This window comes from Embiotoca jacksoni, unplaced genomic scaffold (assembly GCF_022577435.1).
Source record: "Embiotoca jacksoni isolate LCO1_2020_lvr unplaced genomic scaffold, fEmbJac1.0.p SCAF_20, whole genome shotgun sequence".
Lineage (NCBI taxonomy): Eukaryota > Metazoa > Chordata > Actinopteri > Embiotocidae > Embiotoca > Embiotoca jacksoni.
Window position 1 is genome coordinate 11,588,361 of NW_027185341.1, and position 26,653 is coordinate 11,615,013.

Here is a 26,653-nt window from a genome sequence, read left to right on the forward strand (position 1 = left end):
AAGCCACTGCAATCCCATGATCCTCCAGGACACAAGAGGGAGAGTGGTGAGCTCTTGTTGCCATGGTGAATGGTCAGCCACAATGTCACCAGAGGGGCCAATCCACATTTCCCATCTTGTCTGTTTGTTTGTGTGTGTGTGTGTGTGTGTGTGTGTGTGTGTGTGTGTGTGTGTGTGTGTCTGGTGTGGGGGTTGGGGGAGGGGGGTACTGCTGTTCTTTCCCACAGGAGAGTGTTTACTTTTGATAAACTCTGCCTGCAGTACCGTGCTGTACTAATTAAAGGGGCATTCCACAGATTTTCACGGGCTGAGGAGCACTAAACCTGTGAAAACAGCTGCATGTCTTCCCTGAGAATTTGGACAATAACTTTTCATACAGTGGATGAGGCAAAGCTGCTGTCATTAACACTTTTTTTTTTCATTTGAACAGACAATGCAGTCAGTTGACATCTGCTGCTACAACTATTTTCCTGAAGGCACCTTCCCTTCCTCTTCCCTCTCTCTCTTGGTGTGTGTCTCCATAATTACAGACACTGTAAATAGTTAATCTGTGTCAACACAAAGTCAGTAATCAATGAAATGCAGAACTGAAAATCATTGCAAGACTCAGGGTTGGTGCCTTTTCACTTGAATGAAAATTGTTCACCTGGTGCATTAGTGCTTAACCCTCTGGCCACGCCTCTGGCTTCCTGCTCGGCCCAAAGACTTAACTTTGTGATGATGACCTATTTTTGTAGGCTCTGTTAAGGAATTATTAATATTAACCTTCATTGAAAGGGTAAAAGTACATTGTTTGCAGGTGGATGTGTTTACATGGTCTGCAGGGGATTTTTTTTCTGTTGCAATACTGCAAATGACCACTGGGACAAATATGCAAATCTGTGTTGCGGTGCCGTCTTAGCTGCAAGCACAATAGCTGCAATAGCACCCTTTAAATGGGATTTTGGTGATGAATGTGCTGTTGTTAACTTGACTACCTCTGACCAACTGTCTGTAGAAAATCTGAATGGAGACTGAGTATGCATGACTTTCTTTGTTAAAGAACCTAGTCTGAGCTGAAGGAGGTACAAGTTCAACTCAAAATGGAAACCTCAAAATTGCAAATCAGCACAAGCGCTAAAAAAAGCATCTCTTGCTCTTCACCAAAATACCACTGAGCTGGGTATCAAAATAGTGCCTCATGTTAATGATGTACATTTAGTACAGAAAAACACTGGGAGAGGTAAAGAGCAGAGGAGAAAGTCATGCTCCTGCAAACATTCGCCAGGAAGAAAAAAAATAGTAGTGTATGTTATCCCCTTTTCTTGTCACGGTTGTTTTTTTATACTTAAATATTCTTTGTTTTTTGTTTTTACTGATGTAGCATTTTCAGAAAACCAAAATCAATTGAATGCATGCTGTTGAAGGCCTCGACTAATGGGCTATTCATTTGTTTTCAACAGTTTCTTGTGCTGTCAATTTCATTTTCTATGTTTTGCATAGATCTTCCTTTTAAATGCAATATGTAAAGTGCTTTGAATTGCCTTTATACATCAAATATGTCAAGTATGAAGAGTTTTATCCTCTTCAATACTAAACAGTGGAACACATTTCATTCCACTGAACATACATTTTGGACATAATGTCTGTATTGTTTTACTATTTGACAAATGTTTGAAATACTGTGATTATTTTTAAAAACAGTCACTGAGCACTAGAGTACAGAAAATACACGCTGCTACAAGTCAGATTTTTAGTCAGTAAAACGTTTTAAGAGTTTTACAGAGCAGTCGTGACAGGAAACATAAAAGCAGCCAAAGTGCAAACAACTTTGTCCAGAATTCCTAATCTACTTCCAGGAATATCCAGAGAGCATCAGTGGAGCTTTTTCCAGGCCACTGTCTGGAAGTGGTGTGTGTTTGTGTATGTGTGTATGTGTGTATGTGTGTATGTGTGTGTGTGTGTGTGTGTGTGTGTGTGTCCATTGTCAGCTCACCTCCCCTTCCTCTGATGGTCTCTCTGACACAAGCTCAGGAAGAGGTCCTACACGGGCAAGAGAGGACGTGACAATCTCAGTTATTCCATATTTTCATCCATCAGTCAGCTCCAACTGTTTTTCTTGTCATCTTCTTCATTGTAACAGATTCACATATTAAAGTAAAAAGGCAGAATGTGTGGCACCAGTAATGTGGTCCTCAGTTGGAAGGACGTTGCATCTCCTGAAGAATTCCTCGGCCTCAGCATTGACCACCAGTAATCTGGTCTCATCGCCTCCAGCTTTGATGGCTGCCACCACCTCTGAGTGCTGCATGTCACCCACTGACAAACCGTTGACCTGAGGAGACAACAGAAGAAACTTAAGTCAGAACCTAAAACTTTTTTCTTCTTTTTTTAAATCTGTCTCGATTTTTGGTTTAGCAGCACCTGTATGTATCTGTTGCACCAATTTCCTGCACTTAAGTATAGCATGTGTCACCTAGTTTATTTTACTGTATTTCTCAACACTTTTTGTACAAAGGGGGCACCTTGCAAATATTTTCATTGTCAAGTAACCTGCCAACTAATTGGTCAAATAATTGTTTACTCTACAAAGTGTCTGAAAAATGACATCACAATACCCTAAAGTACAAGCTGGTGTCATGACATCTGGTTTTATCCAAATAACAATCCAACTAAAACCACCAAAATATTTTGTTTATTTTGTTTAAGAGAGGCAAAACGATAGCAATTGTCACATACAACCATTTGGCATTTCTGCTTGAAAATGACTTAAACAAGAGTTCAAAATATTTCCAATTTCTTTTTTTTTTTTTCATTCAACCAATCATGTAGCTCGCCGATGGTTACCCCTCTAACCCTGTACTGTAATATAAACAACAAATTGTTTTGGGCCAACAGGTGCATAAAAGCTCAAAGGAACCTATTTTTGCACGGGCACAAACCGGATCTCAGTGTGCTTCCAACCAGCTTTTTCAGTGCTTGCATTAAGTTGCTATTTTTGTGGCTCAACATAAACTCCACTGCGCTCCAAAGAGGGGAATGGTGCAACAAAGGGTGTCTGGTACAGATACAATCGTGCTGTGCAATTTTGGTGTAATTTGTGAGGTGGAATCATGCTTGTATTTCAACCAGCTCAAATCACATCGTAGGGCAACGCAGCAGACCAAGTGCTATTTTAATGGCTTTAGTGAGCAGAGCGCACATGAACAGACATACAGTTTTGGTAGATGTCCTACGTATTTCATCCCACTTACAAAATGATCAAAACAAGATTGTTTAAATGCAACCTACTGATTCAGTTAATCTTATAAAACTAAGCTGACTCTTGACTATTGACTTGCATGTAAAACAGGCAGTTGGCACTTGTCATGACGCAGTAGCTAGTCTCAGGTATATAATATAAAAGACAACTTGGGTTAACTACAGATGACCTGCAATTAAATTACACATAAAGGGGTTACAGTTCAAAAGCGTTTTCACCTACTCATCTGGTTAAGTAATCTACCAGCCACGTAAGTTTACGGAGTGTGACGCCATGTTATTTATGCATTAAAGTTTAGGTGCAATTTACACACAAGAGCTCCGGCCATTTAATTTATGATTGGAAAGTAAATTAGGGACTCTCAAATTGTTCTTACTTTCTCAACATCATTCCAGCACCTGATTATAGTATAATGAATGAGTGTTCTTTGTTCACTTTGGCATTTATTGTGGCTGAGTGCAAATCGATCTGAAAGTTCTAATCCACGGTTCAGACCACACGACATCAGACAAATAATAGCCCAACCTGAAAGATGCAGTGCGTTGGGTACAACAATTGTTGACTTGATCCAGTATATCGTATCATACTGGACGACATCTTGGATGCCTTACGACATCCAGGCAAAGACACCAGAATGTCAGAATCTTTTTTCTTTACCGTGTCTTGCATCACAATCATGAAATTGTATCCATCTTAACACAAATTTCCTGCAATCTGAACCTAGTATTATACAGTGTAAACTTACTCATATCAATAACATACTGACTAAGTGGGTAAAGGCAAACAATAGAACAGCAGAATAGTGTGGTTACTTCAGAAAATTTAATTTCTTTCCAACATTTCAGCCTTTATTACCAGGAAGAGTAAACACTTATGCATCAGTACGATATGACAATATCAAACATCTAAGACATATTGACATATTGACATAATATCATTATGTTGTCAAGTCCTAGTGCAAAGTCTTACAAAAGAGCCCACATGGCAAATTTTACACATTTTAGATCCAAATTACAAATAAGGTGAACTATTCTTCCTGATTCCCTGTTTGTACTTACTTATTTTCATTAATTAACAAATTTCTAGTTCTATATTAGCTTGCATTGAACAAAATAAATGCCCGAGATTATGGATGATTTCCGTTTGAGCCTTGATTGTAAGCCCAAATAAACCACTCAGGTCTTGAAGAAATGACCGAAGATTTCCATTTAAGTTTTCTATTTATGGTTGAATGTCAGCTTGTAGAGAACAGGATATAAGGCTCATCTGCACTGTGCACTGTGATTTCTAAAGGGAACTTTGCAAGAATGTGTGCATGCGAACGGGTTTATAAATCCACATTTTTGTGTGTACACCAGTTTTAGCTGTTGCATACACTTTTAAAATCGATCCTCTATATACTGGCTATGCATGGCCCTCTATGTATCACCCTCTATGTATGCCCCTCCCCAGAATTAAGCTGTTACCTCAATGCAAAACACCACAGACAGGTTGTTTTTCACAGGACAGAGTGAGAACATGAAGTTGTGCCAATCCCACATACAGTGAATGAAGGTCTTCCAGAAGACTCAAGAAGTACAACTTCATATTACTCAGACTGATTTCAAGATTATTGTGTAATTTAAATTTATTTATTTTATGTATTCATTTAGTTCTTATGTTTGAAATTATGTCATCTTTTGATCCTTTCATAATTAATTAGACCTTCTTACCTTTTATTTTCCTATATTTTACACACTTTGTGCTCCAAAAAAAAAAAAAGTCCTTTTCAACTCAGGGTGATTTTTACATCAACTATCAACATTCCTATCAACAACCCCCCCCCCCCCCCCCCCGCCCCATCCCCCACACACACAACTTGCTCTTGATATGGGTTTATATAAAATCCTCTCAATTCCTTAAATTAATTTTCTTTTCATTCATGATGAATGGAATAATATCTGACAGAAGAATAATGGTACCAGTGATGGAAAATCTTGAATAATGCCAGCATTACAGGGCGTAGTGTACGAGCACACTCCCAGACCTGGACCTAATCAAACACCTCGGAGATAAGTCACTGAGGAATTCCTGTGGGAGGAAGATCTGAGGTGGGAACACTGTCAGGAATCTCTCACTCTCCAGCTCCCACACTGACCGTGAACGTTAGCAGGTGGTACAGAACACTCTGCTGGTGACCTTTCATGTAAACTCCCTGCCCTGCACACAAAATTCACCAAATTTCTAACATTCTATGTTCTAAAATATAAATTTTAAATCTCCACAGTGTCCTCCTAGAAGCTTCTATCGCCATGTGAATACTGCATGTACAGTTTTCTCCTGCATGCGAGAAGAAGCCCTGCAGACTGTTCTAGCAGCCTGTAATTCAGCCAACAGACACGGTAAATGGATTACCTTTAACCCTGCCATGTTCAGCGTGGCCAGAAGGGCTGCTTGTAACGAATGCACAGTGAGGCAGGCCATGCAGATTTCCCCCTTACATCAAACATACATAAGCATGTGGAAGAACACACCTGTAAACATTTCACACATTGAACGCATTACATTTCATAGATTGGAGCCTCACACACTGCTAACACTTGGATTTAAATTGCCTGTTTGTGCACTGATGTAATAGGATTACAGTTGAATAATAGGATTACAGCTGATAGCAAGTGCGGGGTGATGTAACCAAAAACTTGTATCACTGTATTTTTTTAAGATTCATGTTGGTTTCACCGTATATAAATATAAAATTTGTCTTTATGAATGATTGGGGATTTATAGTGTATTCTACTGTTAGGAGTACATGACAACATGATAATGTCATCATGTAGTGTATATAGTTGTGTAAAAACTCAGTATGAATTGATTTCTTCCTTGACTTCTGCAAACCATTGCAATACATAGTTAGACATTTCTGTCCAGCCTATCTTTAAGCACTGCTACATGTGCCTTGCGTTTGTGTTCACTGGACAGAAGTGCTCATATCCCTGTTATGGCATAAGCAGATAACGACTACAGGAAAATAGAGCACAATGACTACTTGCTAACTAAACAAGACATTCCTCAAATCCAGCGTTTTAATCATTACTTTGAACATGTCTTTTATGACTGTCTCTGGCGAGACCGTGTCCTTGCAGGTGGATTGTTATTGCATTCATAATGTTGCTTCACTGCTTATTTCTCCCGTCACATTTAGGGCCTCAATAAAAAGCCACTTCAAGCAATCACTTCACTGTTTAACTGGTTGACAGCCTCAAATAATTAATAATTAATAATTTTCTTCTTCTTCTTCTGGAGTAAGTTTCTATTGTTACCACTGCCAGTGGCTCAACAAACTCCAGAAGAATAGTCATTTGGTCTTCATTGGATTTTTTTTATAACTCAAAAACTTGCAAACAGAGGACACAGATCTCTTAGGTTTGTTCTTCTGGTGCATCTCTCTTTCTTCATGTATATCCCTCTTTTAGCATTCCTGAATTACTGTAATGAGTCCTGCCTTTCCCAGCTGTTAACAAATTGCTATACTACCTGACTAGCTAGCTAATGTACCCAGCATGCTGTTCAGTTCAAAATGTTTGTGTGTCACAAATTGTTTGGCACCACGGTGTTTTTGCCCAGTCAAAATGAGTCATTTGTGGGTTATTAATTGTTATGGTTATACAGTTTTAACCGTGAGTAAGAGGGGTACGCAAAGGTTATCCACAATAGCATGCGTCCAAGGTGAACTGAACACAAGTGGACAGCTAAAAGTACAGGTGTGAACCCAGGATGCATTGCATTGAGATCCGATCTGCTTGGACCATATTCGGATGCGGTCTTGGACTCTTAAGGCCAAATTTAAGAACTGTTTACTCAACCGATGTCTTTTGCATAAGCAATTGAAATAAGATTCAATAGAATAGTATCCTGTGTGGTTCTGCTGAGTGCAGATTAACTGTACTGAAACTAGGAAAGATTTGCCTGCAAACTGAACATGTGGACTATAGTGAATAACTCAATGCTTGCTTCATTAAAAGCCTCCTCTGGGTTTAGGTTGTGGTTGTGCTCAATGGTTAGGGTTATGAATTGCAAACTTCAGGGATCAGATGTGAAAATACCTAGTAAATTCCCTAATTAACAGTACATTAAAATTAGGCTTGAGTGAGCAAGGATGTCACATTTTGTTAACTGGCCATTGCTTTGTCTCATCAGTCCCTTGAAGTGCTAGGGGCTGGCTCCAAAGTAAGAAATATTTTCCTCATGACATTATAGTGTAATTCACGAAAGTCACTCCTTCTGATCAGTGTTCTGGCGGTCCATCTGAAAAGAATTTCATAATTATTGTGATATTAGGTGACGTCACGGTGGGTGGCCACTTGCTGGAAACGCATGTGGAAATGCATGTCAGGTGTGAACAGATGTACCTGAAGCTGTCCACTTGTTATTGGGGACCACCCAGGACACACTTGAGAGCCAGGTATGAACAGAGTTTTAGTCCTATGAGTACGTAGAGTTTGCTGTCTATTTATGAAGTTTCAGGATTTGCTTCAGCACTTCATATACCGTTGGCAGTGTTTGAAAAATTCAAATTGTACAGCAATTAAAAACCAGTATTCCAAATGAACCGGTACCACAGGTACAAACAAAAATAAAACACACAAACAACTCTGACTGAGGGGCAATTTGAAAAAAATAACTAATTTAGAGAATGTAAAGAATAGGTGGGTGTACCTGGATGATCTTGTCCTGCGGTCTGAGGCCGGATCCATGGGCTGGAGAGTCCTCATCCACAGCTCTGATGAACTGGCCTGGTTTGGACTTCTCACTATGCAGATTAAAACCGTAGCCATTGGCACCCTTCTTAAGGTGGCAAAGACGAGGCCGCAGCTTGTCTGTCTTCTCCTGCAAACACACACACACACACACACACACACACACACACACACACACACACACACACACACGTGGGTTCATTCAAAAGTGTAATATTTTACTGTCTCTTAGCATAAAATATTACTCCTTCATTCCTCTGTTGGCAACTGCAATTTCAGCCCTCTGATTTCAATGTTTCTATTCAACCCAGCTTGTGTTTTTACGAGGATTTCTGACTCCCAGGACCTCTGAAATATCTATTGAAGCCTGTCTCAGTCAGGAAAAGAAAAAAACACTCAGCAAGTGAAAAATACGAGTTAGAAATTTAAAGGCATGAAATTAAAAGGAAATAATTCAGAATTGTGAAAGATTTGCCTGCAAAAAAGATTTTGCCTCCATTCCTACATAAATTGTCCTCTTCCAACTCAGTCCTCTCTCTCAGTTTATTCCAAAACAAACTGGTCAATCTGGGCATGGTGGACATTGGATTCTTCTTGGAGAAGCTCGAGGAGGTGAGCCAGAGTCACTACAAATGTTGAACCGCAGCTAGCAGCTTATTTTTTTTATGGAGAAGGCAATTACACTATATTGGTGTTTCCAGCAATAGATTTGTCAAAATGATATTAATGGAACAATAACAAAAAATTATATTAATGGACGAATATAAATATAAAGTCATAAAATAAACGTCTGTTGGGAAGTTGCTGTGGAGGATAGCTGCTAATCTGATTTGTGACCATGAAGACAGGCCAACGTCCTCTTGTTCAGAACTAGAATGTGGCTCTGGTGGCTGGAACACACAGGGCTGAACAAGTCCTATAAAAATGCTGGATTGGGCTTCCATTTCCCATTTTCCATTTTCTTCTTACTTGAGTAGGTGAGTCAGTGTTTTTAAGCAGACAGTACTGCTTATTTTCTCACAATTTTGAAATCTATTTGAATATGCTTGTCAATGTTTTTTCATTATTTAAATTTGGCTGGTTGGTTAATAACCAATTCTTGCGTGGCGTGAAGAACTTAAAAAAACATTTGAAAATCTACTTCACATGGATTTAAGTATGAAACAATAAGAATTTCATAATAATTGTAATTTTTTTTAAATGATTTAAAGCTATGAAGCCCAAACTCTAACTTTTAAAGTCATAATTATAAAAGAAGACAAAACTTTGACTCTTGTAAAATTAGGAGAGAGAATTAAAACGTTCATGATTTCAAACTCAAAAAGTAAACATTTTGATTAATTTCCCTTTTTTAACATAAAAAGTCATATTTCCATTCTAATTTATCTTTTCATTTAGTATATAGTCTAGTTTTGAATTAAGAATTTTCAAATTTCAAATTTCAGAAAAATATTGACACAAATTTGACTTGAAATTAAAGCCACAAAGCAAATTTCAATTCAGCATAGGAAATAGTGAATATTGAGAGTACATAGATATAAACCGACTTCTTACTTAGTGTTTAGATCAGAGGGTGTACTGGCTAATTGCGTCATTGTCATATGGCTTTCTGAAGCATGTTAAGGGTCTCCTTTGCTGATTTCCAGACTTTGACGCAACATTTGATGAATCCCTCTGATCATGTTCAGAGAAATTGCCAATGCACCTGGACGATGGCTAACAAAACCATATGTAACTCAGGTGCCGCTGGTGTACTTTTTTTGTTGTTTGGCATAACCTGGCCTTCATATCCATTTAAGATATCAGTGTTTGAACCCTTTAACAGCCACAATATGTTTGTAAAAACACATTCCCCACCCACCGGTTGCACTTTCACCACTTGATAAAAGTGCTGCTCTGTGCAACATCCTCAGCTATCAGTGGCTATCTGTAAATGATCCCCTGCCAAGTGACTGTTTAACATCAATCACTGCAGCTTCAGCACTAACTCAAGAAAAAAAACGCCCTTTCCCAGCAACACACAAAGAGGATTATGCATTGGTCTCGGGGTTTATATGAAAGCACGCTGGTTGATGATTGCTGAAACACCGTAGGCGAGTCACTCTGAGCTTGAGAGGACTTGAGTTGAACCTTTGGAATGGAATCGCACGTTTTATGACAAAGCCCACACCTATTAGTGATGGGGGATTAGGATGATATAACAGGTAAGGTAGCAAGTACACCACTGGACTGTGTACACCGCAATTATATCATCTTGCAGAGACACGTGCACATGCACCTTCTTCTGGGCACAGTAATTGTTGTTCAACAGACATAATCTGCTAGCTGTAGGCTTATACCTAAAAATATGTAGAGTAAGAGCAACGCTGCAGCCCATCCTTCATGCAATTCATGCATTTCCTTTGTAGGAAAAGTGTTCCCTTACTTTTGCCTCTAAAGCAGTGCCTCTTGAGGAATCAGTCAAAAGATTCACGAGAACTACCTTAAAATGTTACCAAGCGTGAGGAGAAGTATCATCTTAAAGCAGCTCTCATCAATATTTTTCGATTGACACTGCCTGTCGTGATGACCCCACAGACAATCATCACTCAACTTAGAACCACCTCTAAAGACAGCTTTTAGCATCTTTCAGCTTATTGTTTAGATTTTAATGCTCACAATTTGACTGCTATTTTTGGATCACTCAGATCAGCCTGATTTCAGCAGCAGGCAGTGAAAAGCTCAGGAATACCTGCACACTACTAGCACAGAGACTAGTTAGTAGTAACTATAGCTGGTGAACATCAGGGAATATTTTGCAATCTAAATCCTGAGATATTTTTTTTCAGGAGTTGGAGGAGACTAAAACAGAACTAAATGGAGAGGTTGGGGCCAAAATCATGTATGTTATGCTGTATAAGTTAGTGATGAATCGTAAGCATCTGCTTAACACTATGTTCTTTTAAACAACCTTGGCTCCTCAGCAGCTGCCGGGGGAGAGTCTGAGCTACACTAGTCTGGCTTGCATCGTTCTTTTGGAGCTGCTTTGGATTGCCACCCTCACTTCATGCTGCTAGGGAAAAGGAAGAACTGCGCTGGCTCGGCTTACGCCAGCTACTCGAGGCTGTAGCAGTTAATGACAAGATTTTTTTCATTGTGCGGAGCAGTGCATCCAATAGACTGAACCTCACCTCTGTCATGCCAAATAAACTACATTAGTTACATGTACCTTAAAAACTAAGACACACTGACCAGGAGAGAGAAGGACAGCAAGAGAGAAAAAAAGTAATCGCTAACTGCAAAGCTAAAGTAGCAAGCAGATCTGAATAGTTTGTAACCAATTGTGGTATTCGTGAGAAAGATGCTAAAAAAGGTGAGAGCTGTAAGTGATTGAGCAGAACTAGTGTAAGTTCAAAGGTACACTGGGTAACTAGTTGTTGTATGAAGGATTGGGCAAATTGAGATAGAACAGCAACAACTAAGAAACACTGTTACACACAAATAAAACAATATGCTTACTGTAGCACGTCAGTCAGTTATCAAAAACAACTGAAGGAAAATTCTCAAAAATTGGTCTGTTTCTATTTAATGCAGACTAGTTATTTTACAGAATTTTTCATTTACATATTTTGCAGCTGTATATTTTCAAACAGGTAAGAAACCCTGTCTTTGTATTTTATTTTGATCACAATCTGTTTGAATAAAATTCTTTGTGACACCTAACATGTGAACAGTCTATCCATTTTGTAAAAAGTATTGCCATTCAGCCAAAATAGATTAAGATATGAGTTTATTGAGAATTTATCGGGTACTGAGATTTCAAGCTCTCTTTATAAGTAAGCCATCCCTAAATTCCAACATTGATAAGGAGAGTTCAGGCAAACAATCTCTAACAAACACTTGGTACCGGCTAATGAATGTGTGAACTACTCGTAAGGCAAGGTGAGCAAGCACTATTTAATCCAATTACGGCACCACAGAGGAGCAAAGAACCAGTTTGTGGCACAGGAGGTGACGAGCGACAAATTGCCACCACTTTGTCTTTCCCTCATACTTCAGTCTCGTCTCTGTTGATACCAGTGAATGTTCATGCAATGGGAACAAGTACCAGAGAGACACAGGATATCATATCATCACTGAATCAGACCACTGACTTGCTTGTGGTTCGTAGAGTTTCCAAAAGTAGAATGGGAGGCAGAGCCTTCAGTTTTCAGGCGCCTCTCCAGTGGAACCAGCTCCCAGTTTGCATTCGAGGGGCAGAAACCCTCTTTAGCTTTAAAATAAAGCTTATAGTTAGGGCTGGCTCAGGTGGCTCTTAACCATCCCTTCCTTAGTTATGCTGTTATAGGCCTTGGCTGCTGGGGGACCTTGTTATGCACTGAGCTTCTTTCCTCTCACTCTTTCACTCTCTATAACTCATATCTCACCATGACATCTCATTAACTTTATGCCTTTTCTCTCCCATAGTTTTTTGCTTATTGTATGTTGCCTCTCCATTCAGTTCCCTCGCTCGCATAGTTTCTGTTCTTACTTTTGCAGATGTCCCGTCATGGAACTGCAGACAATTGTCGGCCCCACCAACCGCTCATGTTTTGGATCTCTACGCTGTCCTTTTCTCTCTCTGCTCTCCTCTCACCCCAACCGGTTGAGACAGATGGCCACCCACCCCTGAGCCTGGTTCTGTCGGAGGTTTCTTCCTGTTAAGAGAGAGTTTTTCTTCCCTCTGTTGGAGGTTTTTCCTCCCTTAAAGAGGAGTTTTTCCCTCCTAGCTTATGTGGGAATTGTTGAATTGTTGGGTTTCTCTGTATAATATTGTAAAATCTTGCTGTAAGGACTTTAATGTGTTAAGTGCCATGAAATAACCTATGTTGTGATTTGGCGCTGTATAAATAAAATTGAATTGAATTGAATTTGATGACTGTTTTGTTGACTTTTTCTCCAAGGACTAATATCCCAAGGCAGGGATCAAGCCTCCTGTTTTCATCAAACTGGCTAAAGGGCCAAAGTCTAGGTGTGATGACAGGACTCTGCAGGGAGGTGGAATAATGGAAGCTAAATGCCAGGCTCAGTTTCCTTTAGATCAGATCCAAAGGTTTCTTCCTGGAATGTGTAAAATCATCATCCCATTCTCTGGCATAAATTAATATAACTCACCACAGCAAGTAGGCCAGTGTCTTTCTGGCTGTGTGCAGTTGACTGCTATCCCGTGCTTGTATTTGCTTTCCACAGTTTTATTTGGTCCCTAGATGAAAAGAGTGCAGAGCTAAATACTAACACCGAGAACACAAAAAAATGACAGACACTTCTGTACTAGTATGGAGAGAATGTCTTGTTATAAAAACAGACACCCGCTCCTTTCATCTGTCAGCACACCAATGTTCCTTTGAAAATGTCAGCAGTCCTCTCTATTTTTCAGGGGTGTGTTTTAAACTGCACAATAAAACCACAGCTTCAGCTAAGCCACACACACACACACACACACACACACACACACACACACACACACACACACACACACACACACCTCACAAACAGTGGCCTGACAACAAGTGTTATGTGATAGTAACACCATAACACAGGAGAGACATGCAATGATACAATTTGTTGCTGAAGTACTGATGATTTTTCTTTATCAATTAATGGATAAATCATACAGCTGTAACCAACAGTCTGGCCGAGCCATGTTAACAATGCTCCATGGTTTAATTTTTTTTTTTTTTAATGAAACTATATACCAACTAGCTTTAGAAGGTTTGAGCTGGATAAGAATGCCACATCCATTGAGAGACAAAAACACTGCTGGTTTTGATCTTTTCATTCGATTGGTTGACAGAAAGAAAAAGACAGAAGAATCAGGGTTCTTCCTGCATAGAGAATAATGAGGCGACAGCCTCTGCAAAATTCCATGCCGCCCCCAGCTCTAGAGACAAAACTCAGAGGAGTGTGATGACCCCCTCTTGCCAGTTGACTTGTGCAAGAAGTCTTCATCACAGTGAGGTAGAGGTCATATGTAATGAAACAGAAAGAGTAAACATATCCAACTCGAACAATGATCTTGTCTGTGTGGTGAAGTCTTAGTGAAAAAAATATTACGAGGGTGTATCAGATATTTACGAGACTGCTCCTATTGCATGCAAACAGTGCTTAGCATCTGTACGCACAAAGCACAGAGCACAGAGAGGCTATACTCTTCATTTTGTCACTTCGGAAAGTGCTATCGCTCCACTGTTTAGGTCATGAATGTTTTCCCTTAAATGTCTCAGAACATCAAAGTAGAACTCAGTGTTGACAGCCTGATTGTAGGGGACAAATTCATGGTGCACAACCCCATAAATGTCAAAGAAAACAACCTGTTTTGCCTGGTTGACCACCTTGTTGACCCGATTAGCCCTTTTTGGTTTTGGGCCAAAGCAAAATAAATAACTTTTTTGGTTTTTGGACCAAATTCCCCCACGGGAACATAAATACCACCTTCAAACACCTCTACTGGCTAATTGCATCATTGTCTTATGGCTTTCTGAAGCATGTTAAGGGTCTCCTTTGATGATTTCCAGACTTTGACACAAAATGTGATGTGCTCCCTCTGATCATGTTCAGAGAAGTTGCCAATGCACCTGGACGACTGCTAACGAAACCATATGTAACTCAGGTGCCGATTTTGATCAACTTTTGGAGGAATTACTCATGAAGGTTATAGCTTCTCTATGCTCCATGCACGTCACAGTGCTGCTGAGAACTTTCTGAGAGGATCTTGTAGTGCATACAGCTCTGCATCTATTTTCACACCCACAACTGAAATAAATCATCACACCATAAATATGAAACACGTTACTGTTTTTTAACAGTAAATGAACATACTAGCTTTTATCTTGTGCTTAATGTCCAACACAGCATCTTTATTTTATTATCGTTTTGTAAAATAATACAATTAGCAGAACTGTAAAAAATGGGTTGCTTATAAAAAACAGTTTGCTTGAGCTGATTGGTGGCACAGTGCCCATGTATGTGTATGACCACCACAAAGGCTTGGTTATTACTGTAGTATGTATCATTAGTCCGTGATATCAGATGGAAATTAGCCTATTGGGCTAACCATGGGTCACTTACAGTTCCATTTTCAGTTCAATGAGCACTGTCCCTGTGAAATGAATGAATAACTGAAATAATCGTGACAGCTAACTGTGAGCAGTTGTGAAATTTTAGAATTCAGTGGCAATGCTCATTGCTGGATAAGCTGTGGACATATGTCCTATTGTGATGCTGCGTAACAGTATGACATCATTAACAAAGTATTGCCATTATCATGATATGAATTTCTTTGTTATATTTAAAAATTATACCAGTATTATTGTGAACGAAATGATATGGAACACCCCGCATCACCAAGTCCTCCTGTCCCCATGCCAAAGTGTCCTTGGGCTGAAGCCCAAATTGCTCCTTTTGGCAGGCGAGCATGTTCGGCATAGCTGTTGGTTTGTTAATGTGTGTGAGTGTGTCAGTGGGGGTCAAACTGTAAAGCGCTTTGAGACTGCTTAGGTAATAAAGCACTATATAAAAGCAGACCATTTACCATTTACCCACAACCTCTAGTTTGCACTCTGCTATAAGGAGCCACAGCCTGAATACAGGATTAGCCGAGTTTGAGTGCAATAGTACAAGAGGCAGCAGGCAGCCACTGTAAACATTCCCTAAGCTTGTTCAATATCAAAGGTTAATGGTTTTACAGCTCAATGTAGTTAAACATCACATCCTGTGCTTCAACCTGGTCTCTCAGAATGAGGGCTGACTTGTAAGGAGGACCTTGAACTGAGGGAGTATGTGATGAGAAAACGTAATGACTATCTCTGGGCACAATTCTAAAAGAGACAAAAGCTACACTTCAAACATGCTATCAATGAGAAGACCATTACCATGTCTACAAACCTGTGACAGGGATTGTGTGAAAGCAGGTCTTGCCAGGTTTTGTATTCTGGCAGCACAGGATGTGTAACTAAAGAGTATTAGTCCTATAATGACTTGTTGCAATAACAGAATCACTTTTAGGTTAAAATTTTTAACCATGTATAATGCTGCTTACAAATCACCTATTTCCTTTATGTAGTCCCCCTTATTTTACACAGTATGTTCTATAGTACGCAGTGCAACATCATTACCTATGTAGTTTGTGTCAGGAGTCCGGTTTTCCTCTGTTTTGCCCCCTCTCCTCCTCTCCTTCTGTGTCAGTCCCCTGTCTGCTTGTTCTGTGTCCTCCTCTTCTCACCTCCCATGGCCACGCCCCTCACCAGTCCCAGCAGATGCAGCCACTCACCCCTGATCACCACCTGCAGGTGTGCTGCATCTCCCTGATCATCTCCCCGGACTATATGTACCCTGCCCCTGCACTCCTCTGGTTGTCGGTTCATTTGTTAGTCACCCGTCCATCCTCTGTCTGTTCCCCGTCCGTCCTGTTCCCGTTCCTCCAGCTTCTGTTCCTCCTGCGGAGCTCCCTGTTGAAGTCACCAGTCGGTGGAGTTGCCCTCCCGACTCGGAGGATTATTGACTCCGTTTCTTCCAGCGGTCCTGTCCGCTGGTCTACTGGCTGCCCTGCCAGTCGTGTCTCCCTGGATCTGTCGGTTGAGTTGCCCTCCCGACTTGGAAGCAAGTGGACATGATAAGTGCCACCTTTTGGTTTGTTTGTTTGTGTTGATTGGAATAAAAACTGTATTTTGGAACTGATACCCAAGTCTGTGAGCCTGCATTTGGTCCTGGTAAACACCACCTCATGACAGATTGTACCCGTGTTGCAGATAGTGCTTGTTGCTGTAAATAAGGAGTGAAGTTGTATTTTTCTTTCTAGGCAGTAGAGTGGTGCAGCACAAGCAGACAGCTAGCTATCTTGCTAGCCAGCTAGATAATTTTTTATATTGTGAAATATTTGCAGGAATCTATTGAGACTTAAAGTGGACACTGAAGATGAATAATCAAGAATAACCCTTGAAAACAGCATGATTACATTGCAACAACTTGTCTTCTGTCGTCTGTGCATGTGTGTGTGACAGGAGCGCTCCGGTACTTCACCATATAGCGCTAAACTCCTGGCTGAGATAAAGAAAAAAGCGATAGCACTTTACCACAGTAGCAACTACCTAGAAGGGCAGGAAGTGGTTTCATCGCTGGTTCCGCTCATACAGCTAACAACTCCTCTGCTGAAACAGGAACCTGTTGAGTGTGTGTGCATCTTACAACATTATTGTGTAATAAGTCACAAAACTGCAACATATTCAGTTGTTAAAAACAAATTCTTGAAGATGGCCATCACTGTTTAAGTGCCATGATAATACTGTACACGTGTTCTGGTGTTCTACGATGTGTGTGTAACTGTAAATACAAATGCATTGTAATGCATTTGGCAGTCTTTCTAATTGCACCATCCAAGCACATTCAGCTAGACATTCATCACAGCTGAACAATGACCACCAACTGGTTCGGGATGGAATGGTTCAAGTAAAGAAATGTGTCCTGCTTGGTCCCCTGGAAACAGTCGGGGTGATGTCTATCAATTGGTCAATTTGAAATAGGTAATGTGTCAGGAGTTCAGTTTTGTCTTCAGTTTTGCCCCCGATCACCTCTCCTCCTGTGTCCCCTGTCTTTGTCTGTGGCCACGCCACTCACCTCCCGTGGCCACGCCCCTCACCAGTCCCAGCAGATGCAGCCACTCACCCCTGATCACCACCTGCAGGTGTGCTGCATCTCCCTGATCACCTCCCCAGACTATATGTAACCTGCCCCTGCACAACTCTGGTTGTCGGTGCATTTTTGTTTAGCCACCCGTCCGTCCTCTGTCTGCTCTCCGTCCGTCTTCCGTCTGCTCCCCGTCAGCTCTCCGTCAGTCCTGTTCCCGTTCCTCCGGCCTCTGTGTCTCCTGCGGATATCCCCGTCAAAATCATCAGTCGGTGGAGTTGCCCTCCCGGCTTGGAAGATTGTTGACGCCGTCCCTTCCGCTGGTCTGCCGGCTGCCCTGTTACCGGTGTCCCCCTGGAGCTGTCGGTTGAGTTGCCCTCCCGACTGGACGTAAAGTGGACACGCTCGGTGCCACATTTTGGTTTGTAGTTTTTTGTTTGTTTTTTCGCTGGACAATAAAGACTGTATTTTTGGAACTTGAAAACCTTGAGTCTGTGAGCTTGCATTTGGGTCCTGGAAAAACACCTCACCACGTAACATAATGCAGCATATTAGATTAAAGAAAAACAGAAAAACGTCTGGCATGGATGAGGTGTCAGTCTTGGAAATGGCAAATGGACAAAAAAAATTAGGAATTGGAATTGTAAATCACAGGTATTTGCATGCTTTCACCATGATCCCTCTACAGACAGCCACTATCAAATGCACCAAGAAATGCTAGGTTAGGACTCAAAATACAACATTTTACCCCCTTTTTCACCCCAAAAAAACTCATTTAGCTCTGACAATCAGTTATAAGCTACAGTTAGTGAAAAGAAACAATTGTTAATTTTTACTTTGAAGGAATCATTTGCATCTTTTGAAGTGGGGCTACCATGCCCCCAGATTGGATAGGAATTCAGCTGCATTAGCACAAAAGCTATTTCTTAGCTTCTGTGCTGATGCGACTGCCTTCACAGCAACTGTATTGCTGTGGACAGAGCCAGAAAACAAAATGTATCCCCATCCCCAAAGACTCAGGATCACAGAAAGATTACAGGCCTGTCACCTTAACTTCTGTCGTCATTTGAATTGCTTGTGCTGTCCCATCTCCAATCCATCACTGATCAAACCTTGTACCCCCTGCAGTGTATATATAGAGCAAGCAGATCTGTGGTCTATGCAGTAAATACAATTCATCCTCCATTTTCTGAACACAGCAGGAACCTAAACCAGAATCCTGTTTGTGAACTTCAGCTACCTTAAACACAATCAACCTGGCTCTACTGCGGGACAGGTTCTGCCAGGTGCACATGGTTGACTCCATCTGATTTCCTGTTTGACAGGGACAAGTACACGAAGCTGGGAAAACATCTTGCTGACCCCCCCAGACCATGAGCACCTGTTCCCCTCAAGCTGCATTTTTGTACTTCAGCTTAAACACAATCGTCTTCTCTCTGTACGCAAACAGCTGCACCTTCAGTCACCAGTTAGTGAAGCTCCTGAAGCTTGCAGATGTCACTACCTTCAATAGGCTAAATCTCTGAGAGTGCCTAGGGGTGGGAGATTGATCCCATGGTGTCCTGGTGCAGCCAAAACCCGTCACCCTGTCCAGCTCCCAAATGGACACTGTTGAGTGCTACCTCTTTCTGAACACCATCAAAACCCAGGACCTCAAATGGGAGCAGAACATCAGCTCCTTCACCAAGAAGGCACAACAGATGATCTACTTCCTGCAGCAGCTGATTAAGTTCAACCTGCCCAAGGAAAACATAGTCCATTTCTACACTGCCATCATTGAGTCCATCCTCACCTCCTCCATTGTCATCTAGTGCACTGTGGCCACTGCAACGCATAAGGGGAGACTGCAGGCAATTATTGACTCTCCTGAGAGGCTAATTGGCACTCCACCTCTAGCAAGAGAAAGAACAGAAGAACACAAGAACAGTTTCTTCCCACCAGCACCTGGCCTCACACATCACATTATTGTAAAATGTATAATCTTACACTGCACATCTGTACACTCATCAAATCTAACACGATGAATGTGATTAACACAATTACTGTTTTAGTATTCTTTGTACTATTAAACTTGTCCATTACACAGACTCTCCATGTATGTATATTAAACCACTGCATGTCATTAATTTTGTCTATTTTCTCTCCCATACTTTGTGTGCTTTTTTGTCACTTTACCTATCTGCAGGTATCTCTGGCTCTGGAGTGGCATGTTTCTGATCTGTAGTTACTCGCCCCACCAACCTGCCCAGTTTTTATTGTTTGTCTTTGCTGTTTTTTTTGCTCTCCACTTACTTACATTTTTTTCAACCCTTGCACTTCTGCATTTCTACACATACAGTGGCACATGAAAGTTTATAAAACCTGTTAGAATGTTTTATATTTCTACATGAGAAAAACTAAAACATAAGATTTTCACACAAGTTGATAAGGAGAACCCAATTAAACAAATCAGATAAAAATATTAGTTAGACATTTCATTATTGAGGAAAATTATCCATCTATTGAGTGGCAAAAGTATGTGAAACTCCTAGATTAGCAGTTAATTTGAAGGTGAAATTGTACCATCCATAAAAAGTTTTGACTCCACCAATCCAAAGGTGAAAAAAAAAGAAAAAATTCAAGATCATTTTTACTCTCTCCAGGAGTGGTCAAACAACAAAGCTGGCTCTAAGAAGAAGACTTGTAACAGTCCCTGAGGTCTCAAAAGGAACCCAAAGTAATTTCTAAGAAAGTAAAGTCCTCTCTTACATTGGCTAAAGTCAATGTCACAAGAAGAAAGCCACTGCTCTCCAAACAAAACATTTCTGCCCATCTGCAGTTTGCTAAAGATCACAATAACAAGCCATAAGTCCATTGAAAAATTTTTCTGTGAATGGATGAGACAAAAAACATTAACCTTTTGATTTAAATGAGAAGGGTTATGTTTGGAGAAAGGAAAACACTACATTCCAGCATGAGAGCCTTATCCCTATCCTAACATGGTGGTAGTATCATGGTCTGGCTCTGTTCTCCTATCTGAGCCAGGATAGTTCCCCATTATTGATGAAACAATAAATTCAGAAATTTACCTTTGACCTCAAAATGAAAGTGTCAGAACATTTGTCAGTGGACTCAATCTCAAGAGAAAGTAAGTCATGAAGCCAGACAACAACCAAACACGTACAAGTTGTTCTCCCGAAGAACGGTTAAATAATAAGAAAGTAACTTTGGAATGGCCAAGTCAATGTTCCGACCTAAATAGATAGAAATAGAAATGTTGGGGAAGCACTTAATGGTTTGAAAATATGGTTCGTTTGAGAATTCCCACCACCATCCAGAAGTTGAAGCTGTTCTGAATGGAGGAATGGGCTAACTTTTCTCTAAGCCGATGTGCAGGATTGGTCAACAGTTACATTTAGTTGCAGTTATTACTACAAAAGTGGGTGACACCATATATTGAAAGCAAAGGTTCACATACTTTTGCCGCTCACAAATATATAATATTGGATAATTTTCCTAAATAAATGAATGACCAAGTGTAACATTTTGATATTATTTGTTTAATTGGATTGTCTTTATCTACTTTTAGGACTGTGTGAAAATTCTATGATGTTGTAAATCTTTGTGATGCACACATTCTCTTTACTTTTAAGATTAGGCTTCAAAAATTCTTTGAAGGGATTTCTTGGCAAAGATGGATATCATGTCCTTCCCCTTTCTCTGCAGTTCCTGACTGTCTATCTCATAAAAGCAAAAAAATTGACCACAAATCACATTTTTCAAAAGAAAATTTAGCAAAAGTAGTCACTTCAATTCAAGGATGAATATATTAGATTTTGGTGGATGCAGGTCAAAGATCAAGGTTACTGTGACTTCCCGTTTGGTCCCATCTATCCACCCCATTCCCGTTAACTTGATATCTCAGGAATAGCTTGAGGGAATTTCTTAGCATTTGTCAAAAAACATTCACATGAAATCAAGGATGAACTGATTAGATTTTGGTGGACAAAGGTCAAAGATCGAGGTCACTGAAACCCCTTAGTCCGTCCTATTCATCCCATTCTTGTAAATGTGATATATGAGGAATGTCTTGCTTGAATTGCTTCAAATTTGTCACTGTCACCTTGCGTCCATCCAATTAATATTAATGTGATCCTTCAGTAATGCCATTGTCACATTTGTTGACATTTCTACAAATATCGAACATATTCCACCCTTCTCTTATCTTCACACATATTCTTGCTTCACTCCAGCCTTATTCACTGTATGGTTGCGACCCTGAGTTTTTCAAGGTATAATAATCGTCTCGGTATAACGGTATCACATACAGCATTTCATTATTTATTTATTATTATTGTTGTCATTATCATTATTATTATTATTATTATTATTATTATTATTATTATTATTATTATTATTATTATCAGTCAGAAGTGCTCCAATACAGCATTTACAATACATCAATACCCGTTTGTTTCTTGGGTGGCCTGCCCAGGGAAATCGTCAGTTTAAATAAATCTTTCACAAGAACACCTTGTCTTTTCACATGAATATTTGGCCACACAGAGTCATGTAGGAATATGTTGGTACCCTTGTGTTAAAAGAGAAGAAACCCACAGCATTTGCTGAAATAACTTGAAACTGACAAAAGCAATCGGCCTCTATTATTGGTTATTACATATTTAATAGAAACCTGACTTTGCTTTTCATTTTTGATTCAACTGAATACTTTAAATAATAAAGCAAATAAAAATAGCATGGACAAAAATGATGGGAACTTTGATTTGATATCTTGCAGCACATCCTTTGGAGTCAATCACTCTAACAAAGTGATTTCTGTAGCTCTCAATGACACATCTGCACCAGTCAGCTGGTAATTTGATCCACTCTTCCTGAGCAAACTGCTCCAGCTGTCTTAGTTTTGAAAATGCCTTCTCCAAACTACACGTTTCAGCTCTTTCCATAGATGTTTTATAAGATTCAAATCAGGGCTCATTGAAGGCAACTTCAGAATTGTCCAATGTTTGGTTCTTAGCAATTCTCTTGGAGTATCCATAACTTGATACTGAGATAGAGCTTTCTGACACTGCAGAACGTTTAGCCTCAAATTGTCTTGACATTGTTGGGATCATGGTTGAATCAAGGCATCTGTGTCAGTCACAGCATTATTAATACTAATTTAAATACAACAGTTAGTTTGATCTATTTTTTTTTAAGTATTTTCTAGTGGTACCAAGAAATCTGTTACCTCCATTTCAATCTTTGTAGGAGAAGCTATAAAAAAATGTTTTCACACTTTCCTTGCTAGTTTTTTTTCATCTTTTTTTCGTGTGATTAATTCGTGGTGAATAATAATTCAGATGCTTCACTTGAATCACATGCAGAGGGATGTGCAGGCTCCCCCAAGACTTTCATGTATCAGCGAGAACACAAAGCTTTGTCCGTGTTCGTGGGCTCATCTGTATCAAAAGTACCCAAAATACTTCAAAACAATTGATCAAAGACTCATGGATCGACTGTCTGCTTGCTTGTCCAGCTGCCAAACCAGTCAACAAGTATGTGGAACGTGAAGATGCTGCTCAGGTACATGAAACTACTGCTTTTAATTTGATTACTTTTCAGGAGGAACTCTCCCTCTCTGAATGCATGAAAACTAAGGATTTGTATTTAAATGTGTATGTGTATTTCTTTTTCTGAAAATTTATTTTCTGAAATTGGTATCAGAAAAAGAATCGCTTAGGAACTGGTATCAAGGTATGAAGGTACACTTTTGTACGATACCAAGTTCTACATGTTAAGCTATAAAGATTTGACCTAATATACATTTTTACAGTGTAATTAATGCAAGGCTAATTCACTACCACTTCCTTCATGTTGATTTTCAGGAGGTCCTTAACTCCCATCAAGATGGCCAAGTCTAAAAAAAAACAACCCAGTAGCCCATTATTTTTGTAAGTCCTATATCGAAAACACTTCCCATTGTGAGAGCTACACACAGCTTAGCACCTCCACAATGAGGCTATTTGGCAGTGATGTTACACAACATTTAAATCAGGGCCTAGACTTTGCACTGGCTAAAACAGTTGCATGGCCCACCATTCTTGCCATGTTTATGAGACTTTCAAACATTTTAAAATTGTTGCCTAACCGACAACAAAAGCTTTGTCTTTCAAAAAGACAAAAAGACCGAAACAACGAAAGAAAAATTAAAAGTTGGCTACATAAAATGTTGTGGTGGCAGGTCTAACCATTAGCATTGTTAATATAGCAGTAGCAACAAAGCTCATTCAAAATTTTCAAAAACTATGACATGCCTTCGTCAACTATTCTTGGGCATGTGTCTTTGTCAATTTCGTATCTTTCAAAATCCTATCAGATAACAATACAAAAAAAAGTACAAAGAGATGGCTATTGTCGCTGACATGCATCAAGTTTAACAAAACTTCTGGTCCGACAAGCCAAACCTGACAGGGAACTCAAGACGGGAAGCAGAGAGACTGACAGACATTAATATGACAAAGACTCTGTTGAAAAGGGGTGAGTAGAGGCCTGGCACATTTCCCTGTGTGTGTCACCTTTCTGTCTTTGCTCAGTTTTTCCCTGTCACTGGAAGTAGCTAATTATCAGGGGATCTATTTCCACAACAGGAAGGCTGCTGTTTTGGCTGATGAATCCTACTAGTCTAGTCAGACTTCAATATTAATAACATGGTAACTATCATTTTAAGATCTCGCACTGTCTTTGTGTTATTATAAATATGACTGCAAAATAATTATCAAGATGATTTATGGCAATTCTGTTTGTAGAATTATGGAATTCACTTAACAAATCACATTAATCAGGTATCAAACATGCTCAAAACCTTAAAAAAAAAAAATAGACATTCTTGACGGGACATTTTGGTCATGATGGTTCCCTAGGACAATTACCCAATTTCAGAAATATAGCGCCCTCCCATTTATGGGGTAAGGGGTTAATAGCTGACCTTTTTGACCTGACAATTGTACAAATATGCCCTAAAAGGGGATTTATTAAAAAGAGCAAGAGCAATTGTGATGACACTCATATATTTTCTCAGTAATATAATATAGATACTATACGAATAGAATAGAATAGAATAGAATAGAATAGAATAGAATAGAATAGAATAGAATAGCTACACTACCTGTGCAGTACTTTTAAATGAGCAGCTGTGCTTTGTATAACTACCTTAGTGCTGGAGGTGGCACTCAGCCTTCCTGACTTCTCAGAGCTCTCCGAGGAGGCATCCCCGTTCTCATACGGGACACGGGTGGACTCTCTTGGGGTGCCGTTGCTCTTTGCGTCCCCGCGGTCTGAGTCGTTGTCCCCCTCGGGCAAGGGAATCCCCTCCGTGACGAACTCTTTCCGGCACCGCAGGCTGAGTTTCTCTAGCAGCTCCGCCGTTTCGGCGTCCACCACGATAAGCTCTAAAGCCCCGACAGTTGCCCGTATCCTGGTCACCACTTGCTGATGATTCTCGCCCTCCACGCTCTCCCCATTTACGAACACCAGCCGGTCTCCCGCGAGAAGCCCGGCCGCGGAGGCGGGAGTGTCGGCCTCCACGAGCCGGATGAACTGCCCGGTTTTGCCCTTCTCTCCGTGCAGGTGGAAGCCGTAGCCACCCTGTCCTTTCTCCAGCACACACAGCCTGGGTCGAAGGTCTGACATTTTTTTTTTAACCGAAAACAATTTTTATATGCCCACTACCCAAAGCACTTCAGAGCCTTCACTCAATAAGACACTAAAACGGACACCTGTTGTGCACACTGACTTCGCTGCAGCTCTACTTCCGCTCAACTGAGTCACAGTTAACTTTCCGATGCGAATTCACGCCTCCTGCCTGCTTCACAGATCCACCCCTATGCACTATGTTGCAATCTTCTGTTTGACCTCAAATCCGTCGCCGTCTAGTCCTCAGGGGAGGTACTATTGTCAAGCTAAATTTAAAAAGATTAACTTGTGTCATCAGGTTTTCAAAGTAAAAGCTGATACCATTGACGCTACATGTCAGAATTTGAGTTCTTAAATTGGATCTTTTCCAGGGCAAGATATCGCTTATAAAATGTTACTCCAGAGAAGTTTTTCCTGGCAGTCATAAGAAACACTCCTGACAATTACAAAAGGAAAAAAAAATGGGCCCTACAAATAAATAATAGTAGAGGGGAAGTAATTCATCATTGAAAAGTAGTCCAATGTTTTATCAAAATTAAGAATTTCTGTGTTGTTTTCCAATAAGACTGTCACTATACATTCTTTGTTACACCCATGCATTTGCATTGCATTTGAGAAGTCAATAGTTAGTCAGATCTTAATTCACAGCAGGGAAGCAGCCACTGTTGAACATGAGGGGCCTCATTTTCATCCACCTAGGCGTAGCGAAGGCACAGCACAAGCGCAGGTGCACATCCCTGGCACTGTGTGGTACAGTGGTTAAAGTATAGGAGGAATAGATTATTGGAACGTGTGCCACAGTCGACTTCAATCATTGCCAATCAAATCAGTTCCTTTCATCCCCATTAAAACCGCTGTGGTGCAGCCGACTTTCAGGTTTTTTTAATAGCTGAAGGAGGAACAAATCGGCAACGCCAGCAAAACTTTACCCAGGAGGTAACTGACATATTCTTAATTCAGACTCATTATCGCTGGCTCATAATTGCTCATAATATATGGTAATACAAGTTCACCTTCATGGATTGACTATGTTAAACCAGCTGGGGAAGAGGAAACTAAACTAAATAAATGGCTCTTCTCTTGGTATTATGAGAACCAATGTATTAAGCGGGTCAAAGTTACAAGACTAAGAGCCAAGCAAAAACCTGTGTCTTATAGATGCCAAACATTAATTTAATGTCAAAGTGAATAAAGAACGCTCGTCCAATATAACAAAATCAGGAACTGCATTGAGGTTTAGGAGTGAGCATAAGTAAATTACGGACACTTAAGACCCCCAATACAATTCATATTTAACACTGATAAAGAGCATTCTTAACTATGGCTATGGGCTCACACGTAATGCTTTTTAGATTAAAAAGGCTGG

The 26,653-nt window shown here is 40.2% G+C and overlaps 1 protein-coding gene across 1 annotated transcript in view; it reads right to left on the reverse strand.

Annotated features, from left to right (window-relative positions):
• Positions 1 to 25,478, reverse strand: part of nherf1a (NHERF family PDZ scaffold protein 1a) — a 29,914-nt gene extending 4,436 nt beyond the window's left edge. Inside the window, exons 1-4 of the mRNA XM_069156267.1 lie at positions 24,805 to 25,478; positions 7,937 to 8,107; positions 2,161 to 2,314; positions 1,976 to 2,022 (exon numbers count right to left, since the gene is read on the reverse strand). Coding sequence (XP_069012368.1) covers positions 1,976 to 2,022; positions 2,161 to 2,314; positions 7,937 to 8,107; positions 24,805 to 25,284 — 852 coding nt within the window. The 5' untranslated portion in view covers positions 25,285 to 25,478. The remainder of the gene's footprint in view (positions 1 to 1,975; positions 2,023 to 2,160; positions 2,315 to 7,936; positions 8,108 to 24,804) is intronic.
• Between the last annotated feature and the right edge of the window lie 1,175 nt (positions 25,479 to 26,653).